We start from the raw sequence: 22,745 nt of genomic DNA, 5'->3' as shown, positions 1-22,745 counted from the left end.
TCCCCTCAGCCAAGAATTTATTTTCTAATTTTCTCATCTTTTCTTGTAAAAAACAGATTTATCTGAAAAGTAGAGTGACCAAGAAGGAGACACAGAGATCGTCCATCTGCTGGTCCATGCCCAAACTAGATCGTTGATTGGGAATGGAATAGGCCAGTTGTCAGGAGTCTTACATGGATGTCAGACTTGGGCCATCTTCTGCTGCTTTCCCAGCACTTTACCAGGTTAAATGAATCAGAAGCACAACAGCTGGAACTGAAACCAGGATTGTGCTATATGGGATGCCAGCATCACAAGCAGCAGCTTTACTCTGTACCACACTGCTGATGTTACAGGTTGCAGTGATTCAAAATAATTCTTAAAAAACGTATAACACTCTTTTGCCTGGTATCTCCAACTCAAGACAAAACTGGATTAACCTGGCATCAGATGGTCTTTAGAAAGCTACTACGGCTGGTAGTGATAAGAACTTTACCTTTTTCTATAAAAGTGGGCCATCAATTTTGTTTTCTCCTTATGATAAATGTTATCAAGTAAACATTGATTCTGACTTTCCCTCATTAGTAAATTGTTTATACACCCACACACATTTCACAGTTGTGTTTGATTCCAGGCACTAGCTCCTGATTCTAACTTTCCATGAATGTAGAATCTGGAAGATAGTAGTGATAACTCAAGTAACCTGGTTCCTGTCACCCCTATGGGAGACCTTTGCTTGACTCCTGGCTCGAGCACCCTGCCACCCTGATCACTATGGGAGTTTCAGGAGTAAACTAGTGGATGGGGGCTCTCCTCCTCTGCCTCTCAAAATCATTTTTTAAAAAAAGATTTATTTATTTTTATTGCAAAGTCAGATATACAGAGAGGAGGAGAGACAGAGAGGAAGATCTTCGGTCTGATGATTCACTCCCCAAGTGATCACAATGGTCAGTGCTGCGCCTATCAGAAACCAAGAGCACAGATTCTCTTCTGGGTCTCCCACACGGGTGCAGAGTCCCAAGGCTTTGGGCCATCCTCAACTGATTTCCCAGGCTACAAACATGGAGCTGGATAGGAAGTAGAGATGCCGGGATTAGAACCACTGCCCACATGGGATCCTGGCGCGTTCAAAGTGAGGACTTTAGCTGCTAGGTCACTGTGTCAGGCCCCAAAATCATTTTCTCAATAAGATTTACTTCTTTATTTAAAAGGAAGAGAATCTGAAAAGAGAGAATGAGAGAGGAGCCAGAGGGAGTGATCATTCATCTTATCATTCACTCCTCAGATGGTCACATGGAGATGGGGCTGCACCAGAATAAAGCCAGGAGCCAGAGCTTCTTCCAGTCTCTCACATGGATGCAGGGGCCATTTTCTGCTGCTTTTGCTTGCACATTAGCAGGGAGTTGGATAAGAATTGGAGCAGCTAGAACATTAACTGGTGCCCATATGGATTGCTGGCACTGCAGGGTGCAACTTAACTCTCTGTGCCACAATAACAGAACCCTCCAAATAAATTTCTGAAACAAAAAACCAAAAGAGCATCTATATTTAGCTGAAGCAAGATGTTCACGCTCCAGTAATCAATAACAGCTCATAGCACAACTTAATTGCATTTGTAAAACTAATAAACATTTTTTAATTTTGAAAAATTAAACCATCATTAATGACTACCTCTAGACATTTCTAATATAGAATTTTAAAACTTTTTCCTGGCAACAAGCACTTTCTAAAACTGCTATATTGATTTTTGTTGATTATAAACTATGTTTATTTTTGAAAGAAAATATTTCAGAAATAAAGTGAAAGACAACAGCATTAGCCCTTTCCAGCTTTCCCTCCCTAGCTCTTCAAACTTCTGCTCTCCCAACATCCCTCCTTCTCCCAGTTATATGTGCTCCACACAGCATCAACTCTTCACCCATGACCAACCATGTGGTGGTCATTTCTTAATTCCTGACTCAAGTCTACACATGCCCAAAATTCGATATATTCACAAAATTTCTTGTCTGCATTTCTCACCACCTGTCCCAGTTCTATATTTCCTATCTCCATTAAAATATTCCTCATTCATGCAGTCTCATTAAGCCAGCAAAATCAATGAGTATTGCCTGTTATGAAATTTCAATTACTTGAGGATCCATTATATACCATACACAGCAAAAGGAGTTGAAACTATGAAGATTTACACTATTTATTCATATTTGAGTTAGACAAGGGAATATATGTTTCAGTACCACAAGTAAAAGAAGAATCTACAAAACAAGGTTTTTTAATATGATTTAATCTTACAACTACTCAAATCATGTTTCTAGAAGACCATGTCACTGTTACAAAACCCTTGATGATCCCACCTCACTGCCTACAGAATCAAATCCAAATGCTTTAAGGACATGCAAACCCTCTACAATTGGTGTCAGCTTACCTAGTGGCTTCATCTAGTGCTCTCCTTTACATCCTGTGATTGAGTCATGAGTAACTAGCTGCTGTTCTAACAATATGCTGAGCACTTTCACAACACTTAGTGCTAATGTATCGTGCAACTGGAGAGCTTGTCTTTCCTGAGCCTACCGGTGGAATTCCTGTCTCATTATCAAATGATACCATGTCTGTAAAACATTTATTAATCATCTCTGGTAATGTAGTTTTTATACTATTATAATGCTATCACTTTGCATCACAATGCTGTCTTTCTCTCCACCATTACACTGTAGCATTCTTAGGGATTGAAACTACATCTCATTCTGTGCATCTTCCTAAAGTTTAGCACACAGAAAATATTCCATCAGTAGTTGTTCAATAGATAATGGATTGGCAGAGAACCAAAACGTACTACTTATGACTCCTTTTTTTAAATATCCTGTCTAGAATCCACAGGTTGACCTAACCATTAAGACCATTACCTGCTTACCAGTCTCCAATAGCTGAAGTTCAAATGAGCTCCTGTGATTTTTTTCCCTCTTGCTATTATCTACCTATCAAGCCATGTCATAAACCAAATAACAGTAAACAAAACAGTATACATTCATAAAGAATCCTACCCTCCAAGTAACTTACAGTCAAATAAGGTTAAGCAATTTACAGGAAAACAAATATGATAGCTAATTTAAGATGATCAAAACAACAAGGCAACTGAATGAAACAGAATGCAGGAGAGCAGAGAAATGTTACTTTACAGAAGTCAGAGAGAAATCGCAGGTGTCTCTGAGAAGGCAACAAATAAGCTGAAGCCTGAGGATGAGTAACAACTAGGTATGCAGAATTTTAGTAACAGAATTCTGCAAGCATAAGAAACTGCAAGTGGAATGCACCTGGCTCTTAGAGATTCAGTGCTAACAGGTTGGAAAAGGAAATCAATTTGGAGAAGCAAGGCTTTCATAGGCCATAGTCATGGCAGAGGCCTACCTGTACCTGCCTTGAATCTGGAATTTCCTAGTTTATATCTTCTTGTCTTTGCAATATCTTCTACTTACTAATACTAGATCAAGAGAGTAGGAAGAACCCATATGATTCTGCGAAGTACCCCTTGTGTTTCTGCTGATAAAAAGTCTTACTAAATACAAGATAACAACAATATGGTTCCAGGGCTAATGAAAATTTGGTGAGCACATAAAAATAAAACAAATGAAAACAAAGACAAAGTCTTTCCACTGGATATTAAGAAAAAGTCAAAATGAAAAATATCAAAATTATTCTAGATTCATTAGAGGTAATAAAACAGTATTACTCTGGAAACATGAGCTAAAAATCTAACCTTTTAAAACTATATTTTTTTCTATTGCCGTATAAACAAAAACTTTTGAATCAACTAATTACATATATGGATTTCACTGACCAAGATTTTGCTTCACTTTCACAGAAATAAAAAAAATGTTCTGATGTTATGAGAATGCATAAATTTACATGCATTAGAAATCATAGCAATAATTTTGTGGTTATACATGTCAATCTATTTAATGCAAGTAGTACTGTGATTTTAAGACAAAGTCAAGCCATTACATAAATGAATATTTGCGAAACCAGTTGCTAAAGCAACTCAGTAGTTGCTAGGAAGTCAAGCCGTGTGAATTACACATCTTACTCCTATTCTCAGTAGCATCTGCTAGCTTTGCTAACCTGAACATGAACAATCTCTAAATATAAAGACCCTTTTATTATCCTAGTTAGGTCCTAAAATCCCAAGTTGCCAACATTATACTGGTAAAAATAAATTCATTCTTAACACATCTAAATTCAATTCTGTACACAGTGATCTCTGGCTGTTGTAGTGAAATTCCACCAAGGCACTCCAACGACTGGAGGTAAAATTGGAGGTAAAACCTTTTCCATCTTCTTTTGCAGGGTCATCAGAAGCAGCAGAGGTAACAACCAACCATCAGCTCATGTTCCCCTTCCCCCAAGGGTCACAGTTTCTTATAGGAGTCTTCACAATAATTCACAGTTTCAATAGCTTTGAAGTAAAAGAAAACATCTGAACCAAAAAGGAGATCATCTCACATTTTCCATGCTGATCTCTATTTACCAGGCCTTTCATTTTCCCTTTCCCACTTATGAAGGGAAGTCCATTAAAAATGATACAAATATCAATGTACCTTCTCAGTTTCACATCTTTAATGTCAATTTTGACATTATTTTCACCCATACAGTCATACTTAAAATAGAAAATACATTTCCTTGCCTGAAAAATAAAATTTCATAATTTCTCCTAGAGTTCTAACTCTGAGGATGGGAACTCTAGCAAGGAATGTGAGCAACCGCTGTTGGATATGCTATCAAAAATAATGCATATCCTCACACACTAAATCTGGTCATTGCTGAGTAAAGATTTACTCTTATCTTTTCAAAGGTAGGACTGGAATTAACGCAAGGCCTCAGTTCCTTCTTACAGTCAGCAGTAGGACCACCAGCATCTGCAAGACCTGGGAGTTTGTTAAAAATGTACAGTTGAGGGCTTACCCTCAGACCTACCAAATAAGAATCATTAATTTTACTGATACTTGCATGCAGATCTGCCTACATCATAAAATCTCAAAATCCATAAAAAATTTTAAAATCTACTACACACAGGTCTTACAGTAACAGGTCCATTGCAAAAGAAATTTCTGCTTCTCTTGAAACACATCAAATCTTATCACAGCTAGTATGGTTATGACTGCAGATGAAAGACGCTGATGTAACCGAGTTCTTACCTAATCTGAGTTCTCCGAAGTTCCCACACCCTATCTTCTTGCCAACCCTGAAGTTGGGTCCCACCATAAGAACCCCAGAGGATGCTGAGGAGCCCGCTGGTCGGGAGCAGTGTGCACTCCTTTGTGCCATGGGTTTAGTCGTCCGTTGTCTCTCATCCTTTTCCCTACTAGGATGGTCCATGATCCTACACAAGTCTCTGTACAACAAGTAGCCTTAGTGTGTATACCTCTCTTCAATACAAATGCATCTCCAAATAAATCGTAGTCAGGGAAACATAAGGAGTTCTTTTGGCACCATATTTATGTTTCTAATATATCTCCAGTAGATGAAAAACCATTGGTAATTTCTTGTAGGACATGAAGTCTGTAGATCTCAAGCATAGGAGGACATTTTGTAACCTAGGTAAAAATCAAGAAAACATGCAGTTAAAATTAAATTTTAAAACAAATGGAGAAAGTCACCACTAATTAGAATGGATTCTATCCAAAGATGAGCCAAGTGGATAGCTTCCTGAATTGGCTTTTGGTTTTACATCCTCCAACAGTTAAGCCATCTGGATTAGTTATTCATGTGTTACCATAAGCTCAGTAGGCTGCAGACCACAGAAGCTAAAGGAATATACAAGTCTTCAATATAAAAAGTTTTGTTCTAGTAATGCAGATATGACCCAAAAGAACACTCTTCGTTGATTCTCTCTCGTTAACGACTAACAGCACAATATGATGGGATTAATGCCAAGATAAATGCACTGAGAATGATTAAATAAGAATTCCTCCTTTAATTAATAAAAAAAATATAAAAAAAGAAAAGAAAGAAAATATTTATTTATGGGTTGGCTAAAATTACATGCCTTTTAAGTGCTGGGTTCCCATATGGTCGTCAGTTCGTATCCCGGCTGTTCCACTTCCCATCCAGCTCCTCACTTGTGGCCTGGGAAAGCAGTAGAGGATGGCCCAGGGGGGCATCAAGGGACCCTGCACCCATGTGGGAAGGCGGACAGAAGCCCCTGGTTTTGGATTAGCTCTGCTCCAGTGGTTGCAGCCACTTTGTAGTGAACCAGTGGATGGAAGATCTTTCTTTGTTTCTCCTTCTATCTATAAATCTGCCTTTCCAATAAAATAAACAAAAATCTTAAAAAAAAAAAAAAGAATTTCTCCTTTATAAACTTAGCTAGAATTTTTAAAAAATGAGGCTATTGGTTCTCCCTCTTATCTGTTCTCAGCATTTACCAAGCACAGGCAGCAATTAAACAATCCAAAATTTTACTAATAGACACGGATTAGTTTTTTTTTTTTTCCTTTTGAAAAGCAGAGTGACAAAGATCCTCCATCTGCCGGTTCACTCCTCAGATGGCCAGCTCAGCTTTAGCTAGGCCAGGTCAAAGTCAGAAACCTGGAACTCAATTAGGGTAGAATCTCCCACATGGGTGGCAGGGGCCCAAATACATGGACCACCTAAAGATGCTTTCTCAAGAGCACTAACAAGGAGCTGGACATAAGATGCTGATATTGCAAACAATGCTACAATACAGGCCCTGACATGTACAATCTTTATGAGGCACCTTCCAAAACCACACTGGTATTAAGTAACACCAGACTAAAATTCTGCTGTAGTTTCTGCTGAGCAGTGAGTGTGTCATGACAGAGTACCTGAAGGAGATCCACTGCAGAAGAACCCCATCATGAAATAAAGGCAAGAAATACAATATCTTTAAGATAGTACACTCACCCCTACCAGAATCCTCTAGTGTCTGAATTCAGGACTGAGACCAACATAAAAGTTTACAATGACATCATTTAGATGCTTAATTTGAGTTATCATCATTTTAACATTCTAAACACATACTTAACGTTTACTTTCCTAAGTATTCTATCACAAAGCTTTAAGTAATTTAATTAGAACAACTGCTTGGCTATTACCATTGATACACAATAGACAAAATGTCTAATTATGCAGCAGTATAGCAATAAGCACTAAGCGATGAGCTGATTGCACGGGTGGGCCCATAATCCCATAATAAAATCCGTTCACATGATTAGTTATAATAAACTGTTTATTTTCATCTTTTCTGTTTTTCTTAAATTATTAAAACTGTATAATGATATCAGACTTCTACAGTGCTAATTCTCAATAAAGTACATTTCTCTAAATTCAGGAAACCATAGATGTGCATATATAATGTATGTTATTTAATGAAAGAAAAATGAGTGATGCAATGAGGTCAGCAGTTTCTAGGTTTTTTTTTTTTTAAAGATTTATTTTTATTACAAAATCAGATATACACAGAGGAGGAGAGACAGAGAGGAAGATCTTCCGTCCAATGATTCACTCCCCAAGTTGAGCGCAACAGCTGGTGCTGTGCCAATCTGAAGCCAGGAGCCAGGAACCTCCTCCAGGTCTCCCATGCGGGTGCAGTGTCCCAATGCATTGGGCCGTCCTCGACTGCTTTCCCAGGCCACAAGCAGGGAGCTGGATGGGAAGTGGAGCTGCCAGGATTAGAACCGGTGTCCATATGGGATCCCAGGGCATTCAAGGCAAGGACTTTAGCCACTAGGCCATGCTGCCGGGGCCAGTTTCTAGGTTTCTTACACTGTAAATCCATTTTCCCTGATACTCTCTTTCTCTTATTTCCAACCATATGAAACATCCTCAGATTATTCTGTTTTACCTAAATCTCTCTCAAACAATCTTAAAAGTAGAAAATAAAATTTAAAATGTTTTATTTAAATGGGCCCAATTTTATTGTTATAACCATTAAATAAAGTAAAGTGGGGAAGGCAGTGAGGGCCCAGTGCAGCATGTCAGATCCTGGAAGGAGTGAAGAGCCTAGCAGAGGTGGTCACAGTCCAAGAACATAAAGTGCAATGCTGCACCATGTGCTGAAGCAAACACCGAGGAGAGGTTGGCACCTATGTGGCATCCCATGTAGCACCCTCACCACTGTGCCAAATCCACATCCTATGATGACGTGCCATCAACTTCCAAGGACCTCAATTCTTAAGCAACCTCATCATTCTTCACTTTCTTCTCTGTTCCTCTAACTGCTTGGATTTCAATCTGTCATTTCTTTTTCTTTTTTTTAAAGATTTATTCATTTTATTACAGCCAGATATACAGAGAGGAGGACAGACAGAGAGGAAGATCTTCCGTCCGATGATTCACTCCCCAAGTGAGCCGCAACGGGCCGCTACGCACCGATCTGCAGCCGGGAACCAGGAACTTCCTCCAGGTCTCCCACAAGGGTGCAGAGTCCCAAAGCTTTGGGCCGTCCTTGACTGCTTTCCCAGGCGACAAGCAGGGAGCTGGATGGGAAGTAGAACTGCTGGGATTAGAACTGGCGCCCATATGGGATCCCGGGGCTTTCAAGGCGAGGACTTTAGCTGCTAGGCCATGTCGCCGGGCCCTCAGTCTGTCATTTCTATGACTATTCTGCCAAAGCATCTATCCTGCATAAATCTAACTACTGACCTTCTTTGTGCCTACACCTCGTTATGCTGAATGATGATAGATAAAAATGTCACAACACTGCCATTTTAAATATGCAGTCTCCTAATTCATTAGTACACTGGCTCCGGTCCTGGGGCCCACAGAACCAGAGCACGTCCCAGTGGCTCTGCTTCTGATCCAGCTCCCTGCTAATACCTGGGGAAATTAAAAAAAAAAAAAAAAAGAGAGAGAGAGAGCAGCAGTCGACCCAAGTGCTTGGGAATCCTGCCACCCGTGAAGTAGACCTGGAGAGGCTTGGCCACACCTCAGCACAGTTATCTGGGGAGTGAACTAGCAGATGGAATTTCTCTTTCTCTGTATCTTTTCCCTTCTCTATGTTACTCTACCCTTCAAATAAAATATTTTCTTAAAAAATTAAACAGATAACTGAATGAGCTTCTTTCTAATAAAAACTAATGACAAAGAGACTGGTTTCTTTAATTATTGTTAGAGAGGCAGAGAGACAAATATGGGTGATGGGATGGGAGTAAGGCAAATACTCAGAATTTCAACCCATCAGTTCACTCTCCAAATGACACAGCACCCATGATTGGGTCAGAGCTAGTACCTAACAGGCAGGAACTCAATCAAGGTTTTCCGAAGTGAGTGGCAGGAACTCAATTACTCGAGTCATCACTTGCTGTAAGCCAGGGTCTACACTGGCAGAAAACTAGAATCAGGAGCTGGAGAAGGGAATCAACTCCAGGCATTTGGATGAAGGTTGAAGTCTCAAGTGGCATCACAACCACCAGGCCTCATTTTGTTTTAAACCCAATTTTAAGTATTCTCATCTAGCATATTCTCTGAAATGATCAACGGTCAGTGATTAGGCATTTTTCCAGCCAATACAGGAACAGTCTACATAAAATAAGGCACAAAGTCAATGAAGTAAAAGACTAAGGTTAGAAATCTGCATTTCTTCTGGCTCTCTCTGTCTTGCTCTGATTCCGCATTTTCAGTAAATAAAATATATCTTGAAAAAAAATCTATAATATCATTTTCAGCTTAAACACTTAGCTGCTTTTTCCAATTAGATAGATCTTCCTGTCTAAAAAGAAAGGTAGCAGATTTTTAATCACAAGACATGATAATTTAAATAACTGTTTTCAGAAACAGAAAGACCAGGGGCCTGGCGCGGTAGCCTAGTGGCTGAAGTTCTCCCCTTGCATGCACTGGGATCCCATATGGGTGGCAGTTCTTGTCCCGGAGGCCCCACTTGCCATCCAGCTCCCTGCTTGTGGCCTGGGAAAGCAGTTGAGGACAGCCCAAAGCCTTGGAACCCTGCACCTGCATGGGAGACCCGGAAGAAGCTCCTGGCTGCAGTATGGCACAACTCCGGCCATTGTGGCCACTTGGGGTGTGAATCATAGGATGAAGTTCTTCTTTTCTGTCCCTTTTCCTCTCAGTATATCTGACTTTCCAATAAAAAAAAAAAAAAAGCTAACAAAAAAAAAAAAAAAAAAGAAAGAAAAAGAAAGAGAGAAAGACTAAGCAGTCTGATTCCATGGTGTAAATTGCAGCTTGGGACACTAGCATCCCATAGAAGAGAGACTGAATTCCCAGCTACTCCACTTCCAACTCAGTTTCCAGATAATGCAGCAGGTAAGGGCTCAAGTGGCTGAATCACGGTCACCCACATGGGAGACTCAAGTGGAGATCTGGACTCATGGCTTTGGCATGACCCCACCCTGGCTATGTGGGCACTGGGAGAGTGATGAAGCAGATGGAAAATCCTTTCTGTCATTCTGCCTTTCAAAAATAAATGTTACTGCTTTTATAATTTTTTTTTCTGGAAAAAAAGGCAGCAAAGTAGACATGTATTTGTTTGAAAATATCATTTTTACATAAATGGGCCCTTTACAAGGAACCTCAAGAAGTTTGCTCAAAATGGGGTGGGCTTTGTGGTACCACTAGCTAAACTGCCACATGCAATGGCAGTACTCCAAATCAAAGCACTCATTCTAGTCCTGCTTGCTTCACTTTCAATACAGCTCTATGCTGACAGGCCTGGGATAGCAGGAGATGGCCAAGTGCTTTGGCCCTGCCACCCCATGGGAGACAGCAGAGTTGCAGACTATATTGTCATTATTGGCAACTGAAACTGTATTTGAAAGATCACTTGTTCTCTCTGAATTTCTCCCTGTCCCACTGTCTTTTGAGTAAAATTTTATTTAAAAAAAAAAAAAAAGGTCTACCAAGAGACTACCATTGTGGTATAGGGAGTTAAGAGGTCACCTGCCATGCCAGCAATTCACATGGATGCAAGTTCACTTCTTTGTTGCTCCACTTACAATCTAGCCCTCTGGTAATATGCCTGGAAAACCAGTAGAGGATGAACTAAGTCCTCTGAACTCTGTCATTCACATGGAGATCCAGATGGAGTACAAGCTCTTAGCTTTGGCCTGAACTGGCACCAGCAATTACAGCCATCTATGGAATGAACAAGTGGATGGGAGCTTGCTTGCTCATACACTCTCTCTCAAACTCTGTGTGTGTGTGTGTAATATCATGCAATATAATCACAATCTCCCATTCAAATGATAAATATATTAAATTAAGATGCTGAGGTCAGCATTATGTTCTAATGGGTTCAGTCATAGTCTGCAATGTTTGCATTCTATATGGGCATTCTATATGAGCTGCTCCATTTCTGACTCAGATCCCTGCTAGCACACCTGTGAAAGCAGTGAAAGATGGCCAAAGTCTGACCCAATGAAGCTACTGGCTCCTGGCTTTGGCTTTGCCCAGAGATGGCCACTGTGGCCATGTGGGGAGTGAATCAGCAGACCAAAAAGATCTTTCTCTCTAATTCTGCTTTTTGCTTAGAATGCCGTCTTTCCATAATGGAGTGCCTGGGTTCAAGTTTTGGCTCTGCTCCTAATCCTTGCTCCTTGCTAATGCTACACTGGGAGGCAGCCAGCTCAAGTACCAGGGGTCACTGCAATCCATGTGGGAGACAGACTGAGCTCCTGGCTCCTGGTTTCAGCCTGGTACAGCCCATTCTGTTGGGGCATTTGATGAGCAAACCAATGAATGAAACTGTCTCTGCCTTTCAAATGAAATGAAAATATAAAATATATTAAATTTTTTAAAATTCACACAGTTTTTTTCTGACACACATCTATAATGAACCTTTTGAAAACTCAATAGAATGACAGTAATTGCTGAAGGAATGTAATTTCCCCATGTTAAAAAAGCACAAGCACCTACAGTGATCTTGATGCAATATACAAAATCTTTAGTGAAAAAAAAAATCTTTAGTATCTGTACGTAGAAAACCAAAAAACTCATTGGTGATACAATAGGAACTCTGAACATACACAAAGGGAGATTCAGAAAGTTTATGAAAATTGGAATTAAAAGATGTTTACATTGGTGCAAAAAACTTAAAACCCATGAATATGCATGGTCTCCAAAAAGTTCATAAAAAACACATTATGAATAACTACACATGGATCTTAATTTTTTGCACCAAGACATACTTATTTTCTATAATTCCATTTTCCATAAGCTTACTGAAGTATTCACCTGCAGTTCCTCTATTCATTGAGTCTAGAGGGGGCTTCCCAAGCAAACATGAACAAAAGAACTGTGAACTGAGATGATTCAAATCAAAGACCTGCAGAAATAAAAATCATGGGAGATCAAAAGGGAGAATTTCAGATAGAAGGTGGTAAGGTCTTATTAGAAGCCACATTTAAACAGTATCGTCCAAGTTGAGGAGCCAACCTTGCCCAGTGCTGGGGACAGAGCTTACAGACACAGCAAACAGCAGCCTACAAGGAAAGGCTCTGGTAAAAGAAGACCAGCTTGGTGGGAGATTACAGAAAACAACGTGGAGCCCTTTATTCAGGCTTTTACTGGTCTTTCATGTTGCAATGAGAAGCCATTTAAGCAGGGGGATGAGATTTATACTCAAAGAGGTTTAGGTTTATAAAAGGCTTTTACCTTTTTGAAATAATTGACTGAGTGCTGTGTGACCTATTCAGTGGAGTCAACTCTTCTTTTCATAGAGGATATTCAGACTAGGTCACACAAATCCAGTCAGAGAAGTCTAAAGCCTGAGGTCACTCTCTTTTCTGCCACACTTACCAAAGGATCCTGCTTTCCCACACACTTACCCATTTATCCCCATTGAGTCAAAAGTGCACTGGCCTCACAACTGTCCTGAAATCACAAAAAACAAACATATGTAGGGTTTCCTTTCTTTCTTTTTCTTTTTTTTTTTAAGAATAATTTCTTTATTTGAAAGGCAGAACCAGAAAGAGAACAACAAATGGCTGTAACAGCTAGGGCTGAGCAGCCTAGAGTCAGGAATTCCACCTAGGTTTCCCACCTGAGTGGCAGGAACTCAAGGACATGGGCATCACCCACTACTTTCCAGGTATACTACACCAAGGAACTGGATCAGAAGTACAGCAGCTGGAATTCAAATCAGCACTCTGATATGGGATGCTGGCATGAAAAGCGGGAGCTACTTGGCCACACCTCAATGCTCACTCAGTGTGTAGGAATTTTGAAATTCAGTCACAATTTTTTTTTTTTTTCTGCTAGGAAACCTTTTCCCGACCTTCGAAAACTTTAGTGTCTCCTATTTCCCATGGTGAATGTTGTTCATTTCCAGGACAGTCCCTATTTTGGGCAAAATTTGCCCATGGAATAATTTATGCCTTTTAATAAACAGATTCACTGATTTAATTTGCACATAATTCATCTATTTAAAAAACACTTCTGTTTCAAAAGTTGAACTCTGGCATAAGCTAGAGTTCTCCCAATAACAATGGGAATAAAGCAGGCACTGTGGCGCAGGGGTTTAAGGTGCTGCTTGGGACATATCCTAAAACAACCACCTAAGACTGCGTCCTACCTTCACTTCAAACCCAGGTTTCTGTTTCTGCACCCGGAAGGAGCAAACAAAACTTGGGTTCCTTACACAGGTCTAATGTTGATAACAATCCCTGTCCCTAAAACAGAATAAGCTCATGCTTAATGGAACCAATGTCAATTAGTTGAAATTTACTTAAACAAATACCTTCAATTAAGTAGATCTCACTCCCTCACTTCACTCCTTATTCTAATTAATATATATATATTTGTTTTGTGTTATATATTATATATAATACACAAAACATATATATTATATAATTTTACATATTATATATAATATATAAAACATATATATATAAAACAAAACTACAATAAATGCAAATCTCATTCCTAATACACTTACATACTCTCTTTTCCTTCTTTTATGCTGTAAGCCAGGGATGGTAAACCTTTTCCGAATAATTTGGGTATTAATAACATCATTTGCAGGCCATACAAAATTAACTTAAAAACTGGCCTGCACAGGGTTGTGGCTGTGGCATAGCAGGGGGGTTTTAGCCATTGCCTGTGATGCCATCTTCCTACACACATGCCTGTTTCTGACTGTCCCACTTCCAATTCAGCTCTCTGTTAATTTGCCTGGGAATGCACCAAGAGTTTGGGCTTCTGAGATCCACATGGGAGACCCAGACGAAGTCCTGGTTTCTGGCTTCAACCAAGCAGAGCCTTGGCTATTGTCGGCACTTGAGAGTGAACCAGGAAGAGCGATTCTCTCTGCCTCTTCCTCTAAATCTGCCTTTTGAATAAAAATAAACAAGCAAGCAAGCCTGCCTGTCTGCCTGCGGCCATGGAGTTAACCGCATTTTAAGTTTTGTCTGCCGTTTCCTTGTCAGGGCCAGATCAAATGACTTCACTGCATTTACGGGGTCTGTGGACCAGATGTTCACCACCCGTTTTAAGCCTGAGAAGTCAACTACCATCAGCATAAATGCTACCTGCCACACTTAATGCTTATGTCACTAAATTCACTTAATTGATACACCTTAAAAATAATGTTAAGATGAAAATGGATATGATTAAAAATAACTGACACAGAGGCAAGCATTAGGCACAGTAACTGAGACGCAGCTTAATCTACAAACTACATCACACATCAATCTGTCTAGATTTAAGACCTGACTCTGCTCCTGATTCCAGCTTCCTATTGACACTGTTCTGGAAGGCAACAGCTGATGACTCCCTGCCACCCACATGGAAGACCTTGATCTGGTTCCAGTTCCCGGCTTCAGCATGATCCAGCCTTACCTGTTGGCAGGTATTTGGGGAATGAATAGTAGATGGGAGATCAATGTTTGCTTCTCCACCTCCAAATAAGTAAAAACAACTCACGCAGACAAAACTGTAACGAACTACAAAACGAGTATAATCAATGGGGGTCCAGCACGGTAGCCCAGCAGCTAAAGTCCTCACCTTGCATATACTGGGATCCCATATGGGTGGCGGTTCCTATGCCATCTGCCTCACTTCCCATCCAGCTCCCTGCATGTGGCCTGGGGTAGCAACTGAGGACAGCCCAAAGCCTTGGGAGCTTGCACCCATGTGGGAGACCCAGAAGAAGCTCCTGGTTCCTGGCTCCTGATCAGCTCAGGTAATCTGGGCAGTTGGGAACTAGCAACTTGGGGAGTGAACCAGCAGATGGGAGATCTTTCTCACTTTGCAAATCTACCTTTCCAATAAAAACAAATAAATCTTAAAATAAAAGTATAGCCAATTGGAATCCTAACTAGCAAGGAGATTTATATTGCAAATAAATTTTTTAATTGGAAAGTCAGATATATAGAGATGAGGAGAGACAGAGAAAGATCTTCCTTCCGCTGTTTCACTCCCCAAGCAGCTGCAATGACTGGAACTGAGCCAATCCAAAGTCAGGAGCCAGTAGCTCTTCCAGGTCTCCCACAAGGGTGCAGGGTCACAAGGCTTTGGGCCAACCTCGACTGCATTTCCAGGCCACCATCAGGGAGCTAGATGGGAAGCAGGGCCATCAGGATTAGAACCGGTGATCATATGAGATCCCAGCATGTGCAAGGCGAGGACTTATAGCCACTACGCTACCACATCAGGCCTGCAAATAATTCTTAGAACGTGCAAGCTTTCTGAATAAAATTTTCTTTTTTCACTTTTTCTCCTTTGATACAGATGTAGACAGACAAGATTCAGCTCCTATCTGCGATTACACTCCCCATATCCCTGTAAAGGTTGGAGTTTGGCTATTGCTGGAACCAGGAAATTTAATCCAGGTAACTCACATGTGTTATCTGAACCATCACTTGCTGCTGCCTTTCAGGGTCTGCATTGGCAGGAAGCACGAATCAGGAGCCAACACCAGGAATCAAACCTTGGCACTCTGATGAGAAAACCCAGGTATGTTAATTGTCAGGTCAATTGTCTGTCACAGTCTACATTAAACCTTTAAAAGACAACCCAATGGGCCTGGTACTGTAGCTTAGTAGCTAAAGTCCTCACCCTGCATGCGCCAGGATCCCATATGGGTGCTGGTTCCAATCACGGCAGCCCCACTTTCCATCCAGCTCCCTGATTGTAGCAGTCGAGGATGGCCCAAAGCCTTGGGACCCTGCACCCACATGGGAGACCTGGAAGAGGCTCCTGGCTTGATTGGCTCAGCTCTGGCCGTTGTGGCCACTTGGGGAGTAAATCAGCAGACAGAGGTTCCTCTTCTCTATCTCTCCTCTTTGTATATCTGACTTCCCAATAAAAATAAATAAATAAAGCAAGCAAGCAAGAAAGAAAACAAACCCCTGCCCCCTCCCAAAAAAAACTATCAAATGTGAACAGTGTTATGGCAGGGCAGGTTAAGTTAATGCCTGCAACACCATGATGGATGCCGATTTGAGTTCTGGTACTTCCTACCAATGTGCTTGGGAAAGCAACAGAAAATGATTCAATTACCTGGGTTCCTGCCACTTATATAGGAAATAGGGATGCAGTTCTGAGTTCCTGCCTTCAGCCAGACCTAGACCCAACTTGCAAGCATTTGGGTAGTGAGCCAGAGGATGAAAGATCTTTTTTTCTGCTTTTCTTTTTGTCATTCTACTTTTCCAATAAATAGATTTTTAAAAATTTAGTTATTTGCTTTTATTTGAAAGGCAGATCCACAGAGAATGAGATTTTTTCCACCCACTGTTTCACCCTCTGAACTACCACAACAGCTGGAGCTGGGCAAATTCAAAGACAGGAGACCAGAGCCTCCTCTGCACCTCCCATGTGGACACAAGGGCCCATGTACTTGAGCCATCTTTCACTGCTTCCAAGACATACTAGCAAGGATCTGGATTGAAAGTGGAGTAGCCGAGATTCAAACTGGCACCCACATGGGACATCAGCAGTGCAGGCAGAGGTCCAACACACCATTCTATAGTGCCCACTCCCCGACCTGTTTCAAAGATTTATTTCAAATAAACAGATATCTAAGATCTGTTTAAGAAGCAAGTGACTACCCAATTATTTTCCACAGCAGCTACACCAGTCTATTTGACAGTCAGAGACAGATAGATACAGAGAAAGAGCAAGTTCCCTCCTGCCGGTTCAATTCCCAAATGCCTACAATGGGAGAGCAGTCTAATCTCGGGGACAGAAACTCAATCTAGGCCTCTCGCAGAGTTGGCAGAAAGCCATCACTGCTGTTTCCCAGAGTCGACACCAGCAAGAAGATGGACTCAGGTGCCACATACCAATTCCTATACCATTCTATACCTAATAATACAGGGACTTTCAATTTCTCCACATACTCATCAACATTTGTGTATTAATACTGCCCAACCTAGTGGATATGAAATGGTGTACCCGATGTAGGGCTCTTTCGGAAGTACAAAACATATTTGGGAATATAAGTAAGTACAAACAAGGGACCATCTACCAATTTAATAGTTAAAAATACCTCCAAGAAGGATCAGTGTAGTAGCACAACATGTCAAGCCATCACTTTCAATGATGGCATCCCATGTAGGAGCACCTGTTCAAATTTCAGCTGCTCTACTTCCAACCTAGCTTTCTGCTAATGTGCCTGAGAAGAGACAGTGTATGACAAGCCCAAGTGTTTGGGCTCCCGCCACCCTTGTGGGAGACCTGAATAGAGCTAATGGCTCCTTCAGTATGGCCTACACCTGTTTATTGGAGCCATTTGGGGGGTGAATCAGTACATGTAAGATTTCCCTTGCTTTCTGTGGCTTCCTCTTTGTTACTCTTTCAAATGCATAAATAAGTCTTTAAAAACAGTATTTCCAAGAGCAGGGATTTAAATTGTAAGGATGGGGGTGGGGAGGGGAACCTTAAATTAAAGAGGAAAAAAGGGGTTACAGGAAAAATAACTAGCAATTACAAAGATTTAAATGTAGTCAAGCGGATGTGGTCTCTAATGCTGTGGTTCTCAGAGTGTAGTCCCTAGGACAGCAGCCCGAATAGCACCTGGAGATGTGTCCAAAATGGACATGCCAGGGTCTCTCTTCAAATCAGTTCAACCAGAAATTCTGGGAGTAAGACTTTGCAAACTGGGTTCTACAAACCCTGTAGATCATGCCAACAACCTTAAACCTTAAAACCACTGAGCCAGTATAATTAGAGACCTGTCATGTCAGGAAGGTTAAAGCAAAGGAAGGAGAGTGCCTGCTGACAACTATCAGAAGTCAAACTACATGGGGCTGTTAAAGCTAATATTAAACCAGGAGTAGCCCTGATAGTTCCTAACTTCTTAGGCCCTGCTCAACTCTTACTGCCCTTGACAAACCCACTGCCCTTGACAATTAGAGAATGTACGCTCTTCAAGCTCTCACACAAATTATGAAACTTGATTATGTGAAATACAACCAGAAACTGAGGTATTAGATTTTCATTTTCATTCATTCTTAATTATTAAATCCCCAGTATGATTTCTTCTGCAACTTGGGGTTACTTAGAAGCTAATTCTTACATTTCCAAACATGAGTCTGTTGTGATAGCTTGCCTTGCATGCGCCAGGATCCCATGCGGGCACCAGTTCATGTCCTGGCTGCCTCACTTTCCATCCAGCTCCCTACTTGTGGCCTGGGAAAGCAGTCGAAGATGGCCTGAAGCCTTGTGACCCTGCACCTGCATGGGAGACCTGAAGGAAGCTCCTGGCTCCCGGCTTCATATCAGCTCAGCTCCAGCTATTGCAGCCACCTGGTGAGTAAACCAGAAGATGGAAGATCTCTCTCCCTCTGTCTCTCCTTCTCTCTGTAAATTTGACTTTCCAATAAAAATAAATTAATCTTTAAAAAACTAACAAAATAAATAGCTCTCCAAGCATTTTGGGGTAGGCATTGTGGGACAACTGGTTAACCTGCCACATGGGATGCCTCGATCTCATATCTGGATGCTTCCGGCTGATGTGGGCAATGAAGCAGCAAGAATCTGGTACTGAGTCTGTGTCACTGACATGGGAGGCCAGGATGGCATTTCTGGCTGCTGACTTTCACCTGGCCCAGCCCCAGCAGTGTCGAGGATGTTCAGAGTGAACCAGCTGACTCAAGAGCTCTTCCCCGCCCCCACCTCTGACTCTGCCTTTCAAGTAGTATCAACAAACATTAAATTCTTTCCACAAACATACATAAAAGTCACATTGTATAAAACTGAATCTGATTTAGCTTGCAATGTTAGAAAAAGTGGCCTATCAAATACAAACTCTTTGAAAATCACTGAGAATTTTTAAGGGTACTTTTTAACGCTGTTGAATTATTATATCTTACACAATCTATAACAGTAGCAATATAAATGACTTCGTTTTTTCAAAGATTTATTCATCTTCATTGGAAAGGGAGACCTACAAAGAGAAGGAGAAACAGAAAGATTCTCAACTCACTGACTCACTTCCCAAATGCCCAAAGCTAAGCAGATCTGAAGCCAGAAGTCAAGAGCCTCCTCCAGATCCCCCACATAGGTATGCAGGGTCCCAAAGACCTTGGACACCCTCCACTGCCTTCCCAGGCATCTTATTTATGCATTTGAAAGAGTAACACACAGGAAGCTGGACCAGAAGTGAAGCAGCCCTGATTCAGGACCTATATGGGATATCGATACCTGGAGGTAGAGGGCCAACCAGCTGAGCCTTTGTGCTGGCCCCATGGCACTGATTTTCCAGAAAAACAAACAAACAAACAACAACAACAAACCTTTAGACAGCAGCATGGTGTAGTTGGCCAGACCTATGCTTGCGGTACTGGCATTCCACATGGGCTCCTGTTTGAGTCCTGCCTACTCCACTTCTGAATCTGTTCCCAACTAATGGCCTGGGAAAGATGTGGAGAATTGCCCAAGTCCTTGGGCTGAAGTACTCATATTTCAGACCATGTAGAAGCTCTTGGCTTCCTGGCTTCAGACTAGTCAAGTCCCAGCCACTGCATCCACTTGGAGAATTAATCAGTGGATGGAAGTTCTCTATGTCTCTCCCTCTCTTTCTTTTTTTTTTTTTTTAAAGATTTATTCATTTTATTACAGCCAGATATACACAGAGGAGGACAGAGAGGAAGATCTTCCATCCGATGTTTCATACCCTAGTGAGCCGCAACGGGCTGCTACGCGCCGATCCGATGCCAGGAACCAGGAACCTCTTCCGGGTCTCCCACGCAGGTGCAGGGTCCCAAAGCTTTGGGCCGTCCTCGACTGCTTTCCCAGGCCACAAGCAGGGAGCTGGATGAGAAGTGAGGCAGATGGCATAGGAACCGCCACCCATATGGGATCCCAGTATATGCAAGGTGAGGACTTTAGCCGCTGGGCCACGCCGCCGGGCCCCTCCCCGCTTCGGATCGGCGCGTAGCGGCCCGTTGCGGCTCATTTTGGTTAGAAACATCAGATGAAAGATCTTCCTCTCTGTCTCTCCTCCTCTCTGTATATCCGGCTTTCCAATAATAATAAAATCTTTAAAAAAAAAAAATTTAAAGAAAAACTAGGGTACAATGTTATATAGTCACCTAGTAGCTCAAACTTACGGTGTTATTTTAATGTAAACACTTCTATCATGATGATTTTATAAATTTTGCCTTGTAGTCGTATTTACATGTAACATATATAACCTTTGCTCTCTGGTACACATAACCTTAGAATGCTGATTTTTCTGCTGGCACACTGAGCCTTTGAATATTATATGATGTAAGAGTGCTGGTGGCATTCCCAGTATAGTCTCTCCTCTATTCTCAGTAGGCAAAATTCAATTTTATTTCTGGCAACAATGTGTTGTGCTACATTACATTTCCTAACTGCCTGGCAGCTAAGGGTCAATGAAGTTGCTAAGTGGAACTTCCATGAAACCACTTGAAACAGATGGCATAATAGCCTGCATGTGCTCCACCCACCCCCATCCTTCCTCTTACAAGAAATCCGTGAAAGCTGGAGCTTCAAGCAACCATCTTGGACCATAAGGTTAACCATATGCTAAATATGGTGGAACAGAAACACAGTAGTACAAGGACCCTGATGACAAAAAACGAAACACAATCCTCCCTAGACTGCTAAACTCTAGACTGATAAAGGGAAAAAATGAATGCCTGTCATCAAGTCACTGATGCCTGGCTTTAGATTAGCTCAGCTCTGGCCGTTGTGGCCACCTAGTGATCCAACAGATGAAAGAACTTTCTGTCTCTCCTTCACTCTGTAAATCTTGCTTTCCAATAAAAATAAATAATAAATCTTTTATAAATAAATAAATTCAAAACAAAACAAGAATTTGAGTTAAGAAATGCAAAGGAATTAACAGAAAATTTTCAAAGGATAAAATACAAATGGCTAACAGACATTAAAAAAAATGCTCAGGATCACTAGCCATTAGGGAAATGGAAATAAAAACACAATAAGTCTTCACCAAACTCCAGTCAGGATGGCTATCATACCAATAGCAATAAATGTTGGCAGGAATGTGGTGGAATCCACTGCTGGTGGGAATGTAAATTAGTTCAGCTATTATGGAAGATAGTATGGAGTTTTTTTCAGAAATCTGAAATATGACCCAGCCTTCTCACTCCTGTGGATTTACCCAAACAAAATGAAATCAGCACACAAGCAACTTATCTCTACTCCTGTGTTTACAGCAGCTCAGCTGACAAAAGCTAAGATACGGGATCAATCCAGATGTCAATCAACTGATGATTCAATAAAGAAAATGTGATATTATATATATATAGTACACATATATATACACACACACACTATGCAATACTGTCCAGTAAAAACAATAAAATCCTGTCTCTTGCAACAAAATGTATGTAACTGGAAACCATTATGCTTAGCGAAAAAAGGCAATTGCAAAGACAAATATGTTTTCCTCAATTTGTGGTAACTAACAGAAAGAGTACAAAAAAACGTAATCTATGTGTGAAACTGACATTCTGGGATTTGATTACTATTTACAGCTTTTGTCGATACTCCTAAGGAACAGTGGCTTTTTTCTACCTGTTACTTGTTGAATTATTCATCTAATGGAGCGTTAAGCCTATGACTGTGAAGTAACCTGAAAGTATGTCCCTATAAAAACCTAGAGAGAGAGAGAAAAAAGAGGAGGAGGAAGGTGGGCACAAATGGGAGCAGGTGGGGGTCAGAGGAAGGGCAGGTCCCTAAATCTGTATTGTGAACACATGAAATCTGCTCACTTTATATAAATAATTTTAAAATAAACAAAATTTTAAAACTTGAACAAAAAAACTTTGCAATCACACAGAGTAGGGTCCCAAACACCCACACAGCTTGTTTCTAACTGTAATTATTAAAGGCAAACTTCTTTATCCCTTCATCCATGGTCATTCTCTGTCTTCCCTGGGCTGATTTTTATTTTCCATCCCCAGGGTTTCACCTTTAATCAGTGCAGTGTTGGGGTGACATAAGTATCTTGGTGATACTGATCTTAAGGAGGATCTTTACATTGCATGACTCCTAGCTGTTTTCTCCTGAGACCTTTTTGTATCTAATCAAAAGTGACAAGCTGGGGCACAGTGGTTATTTGCAACGCAGATATCCATATCAGAGTGCTGAATCGAGTCCTAGCTGCTCTGCCTTTGGTCCATATCCCCCTACTATTGCTCCTGGGAAAGCACCTGAAGATGGTCCAAGTGCCATCTCCTTCTCTCTCCATCTTTCAAATAAATTAAAATGCAACAAAACAAAAAAAAAAACCCAACAAGGTCAGTTATTTGGAACCAACAGGAACCCTTGAGGCACTAATTATTTGGTGCTTGCATACTTCTCTG

General features: G+C 41.0%; 1 protein-coding gene across 5 annotated transcripts in view; it reads right to left on the bottom strand.

Moving 5' to 3' along the window:
• CSNK1G1 (casein kinase 1 gamma 1) overlaps positions 1-22,745 on the bottom strand; it is a 131,147-nt gene that overhangs the window by 80,531 nt on the left and 27,871 nt on the right. For 4 of the 5 annotated variants that reach the window (XR_009245589.1, XM_058665686.1, XM_058665689.1 and 1 more), the window contains exon 2: positions 5,166-5,564. Coding sequence is in view for 4 of the 5 variants with exons in the window: in XM_058665686.1 (XP_058521669.1) it covers positions 5,166-5,346 (181 nt within the window). In the remaining variant the exon portion in view is untranslated. Of the gene's footprint in view, positions 1-5,165; positions 5,565-12,773; positions 12,822-22,745 lie in introns of those variants that run through there. The other variant, XM_058665687.1, reaches the window with a different exon arrangement.

Source organism: Ochotona princeps, chromosome 6 (genome assembly GCF_030435755.1).
Source record: "Ochotona princeps isolate mOchPri1 chromosome 6, mOchPri1.hap1, whole genome shotgun sequence".
Classification (NCBI taxonomy): Eukaryota; Metazoa; Chordata; class Mammalia; order Lagomorpha; family Ochotonidae; genus Ochotona; species Ochotona princeps.
The sequence above is the reverse complement of the archived record's forward strand: the minus strand, read 5'-3'. Positions and strand labels throughout refer to the sequence as shown.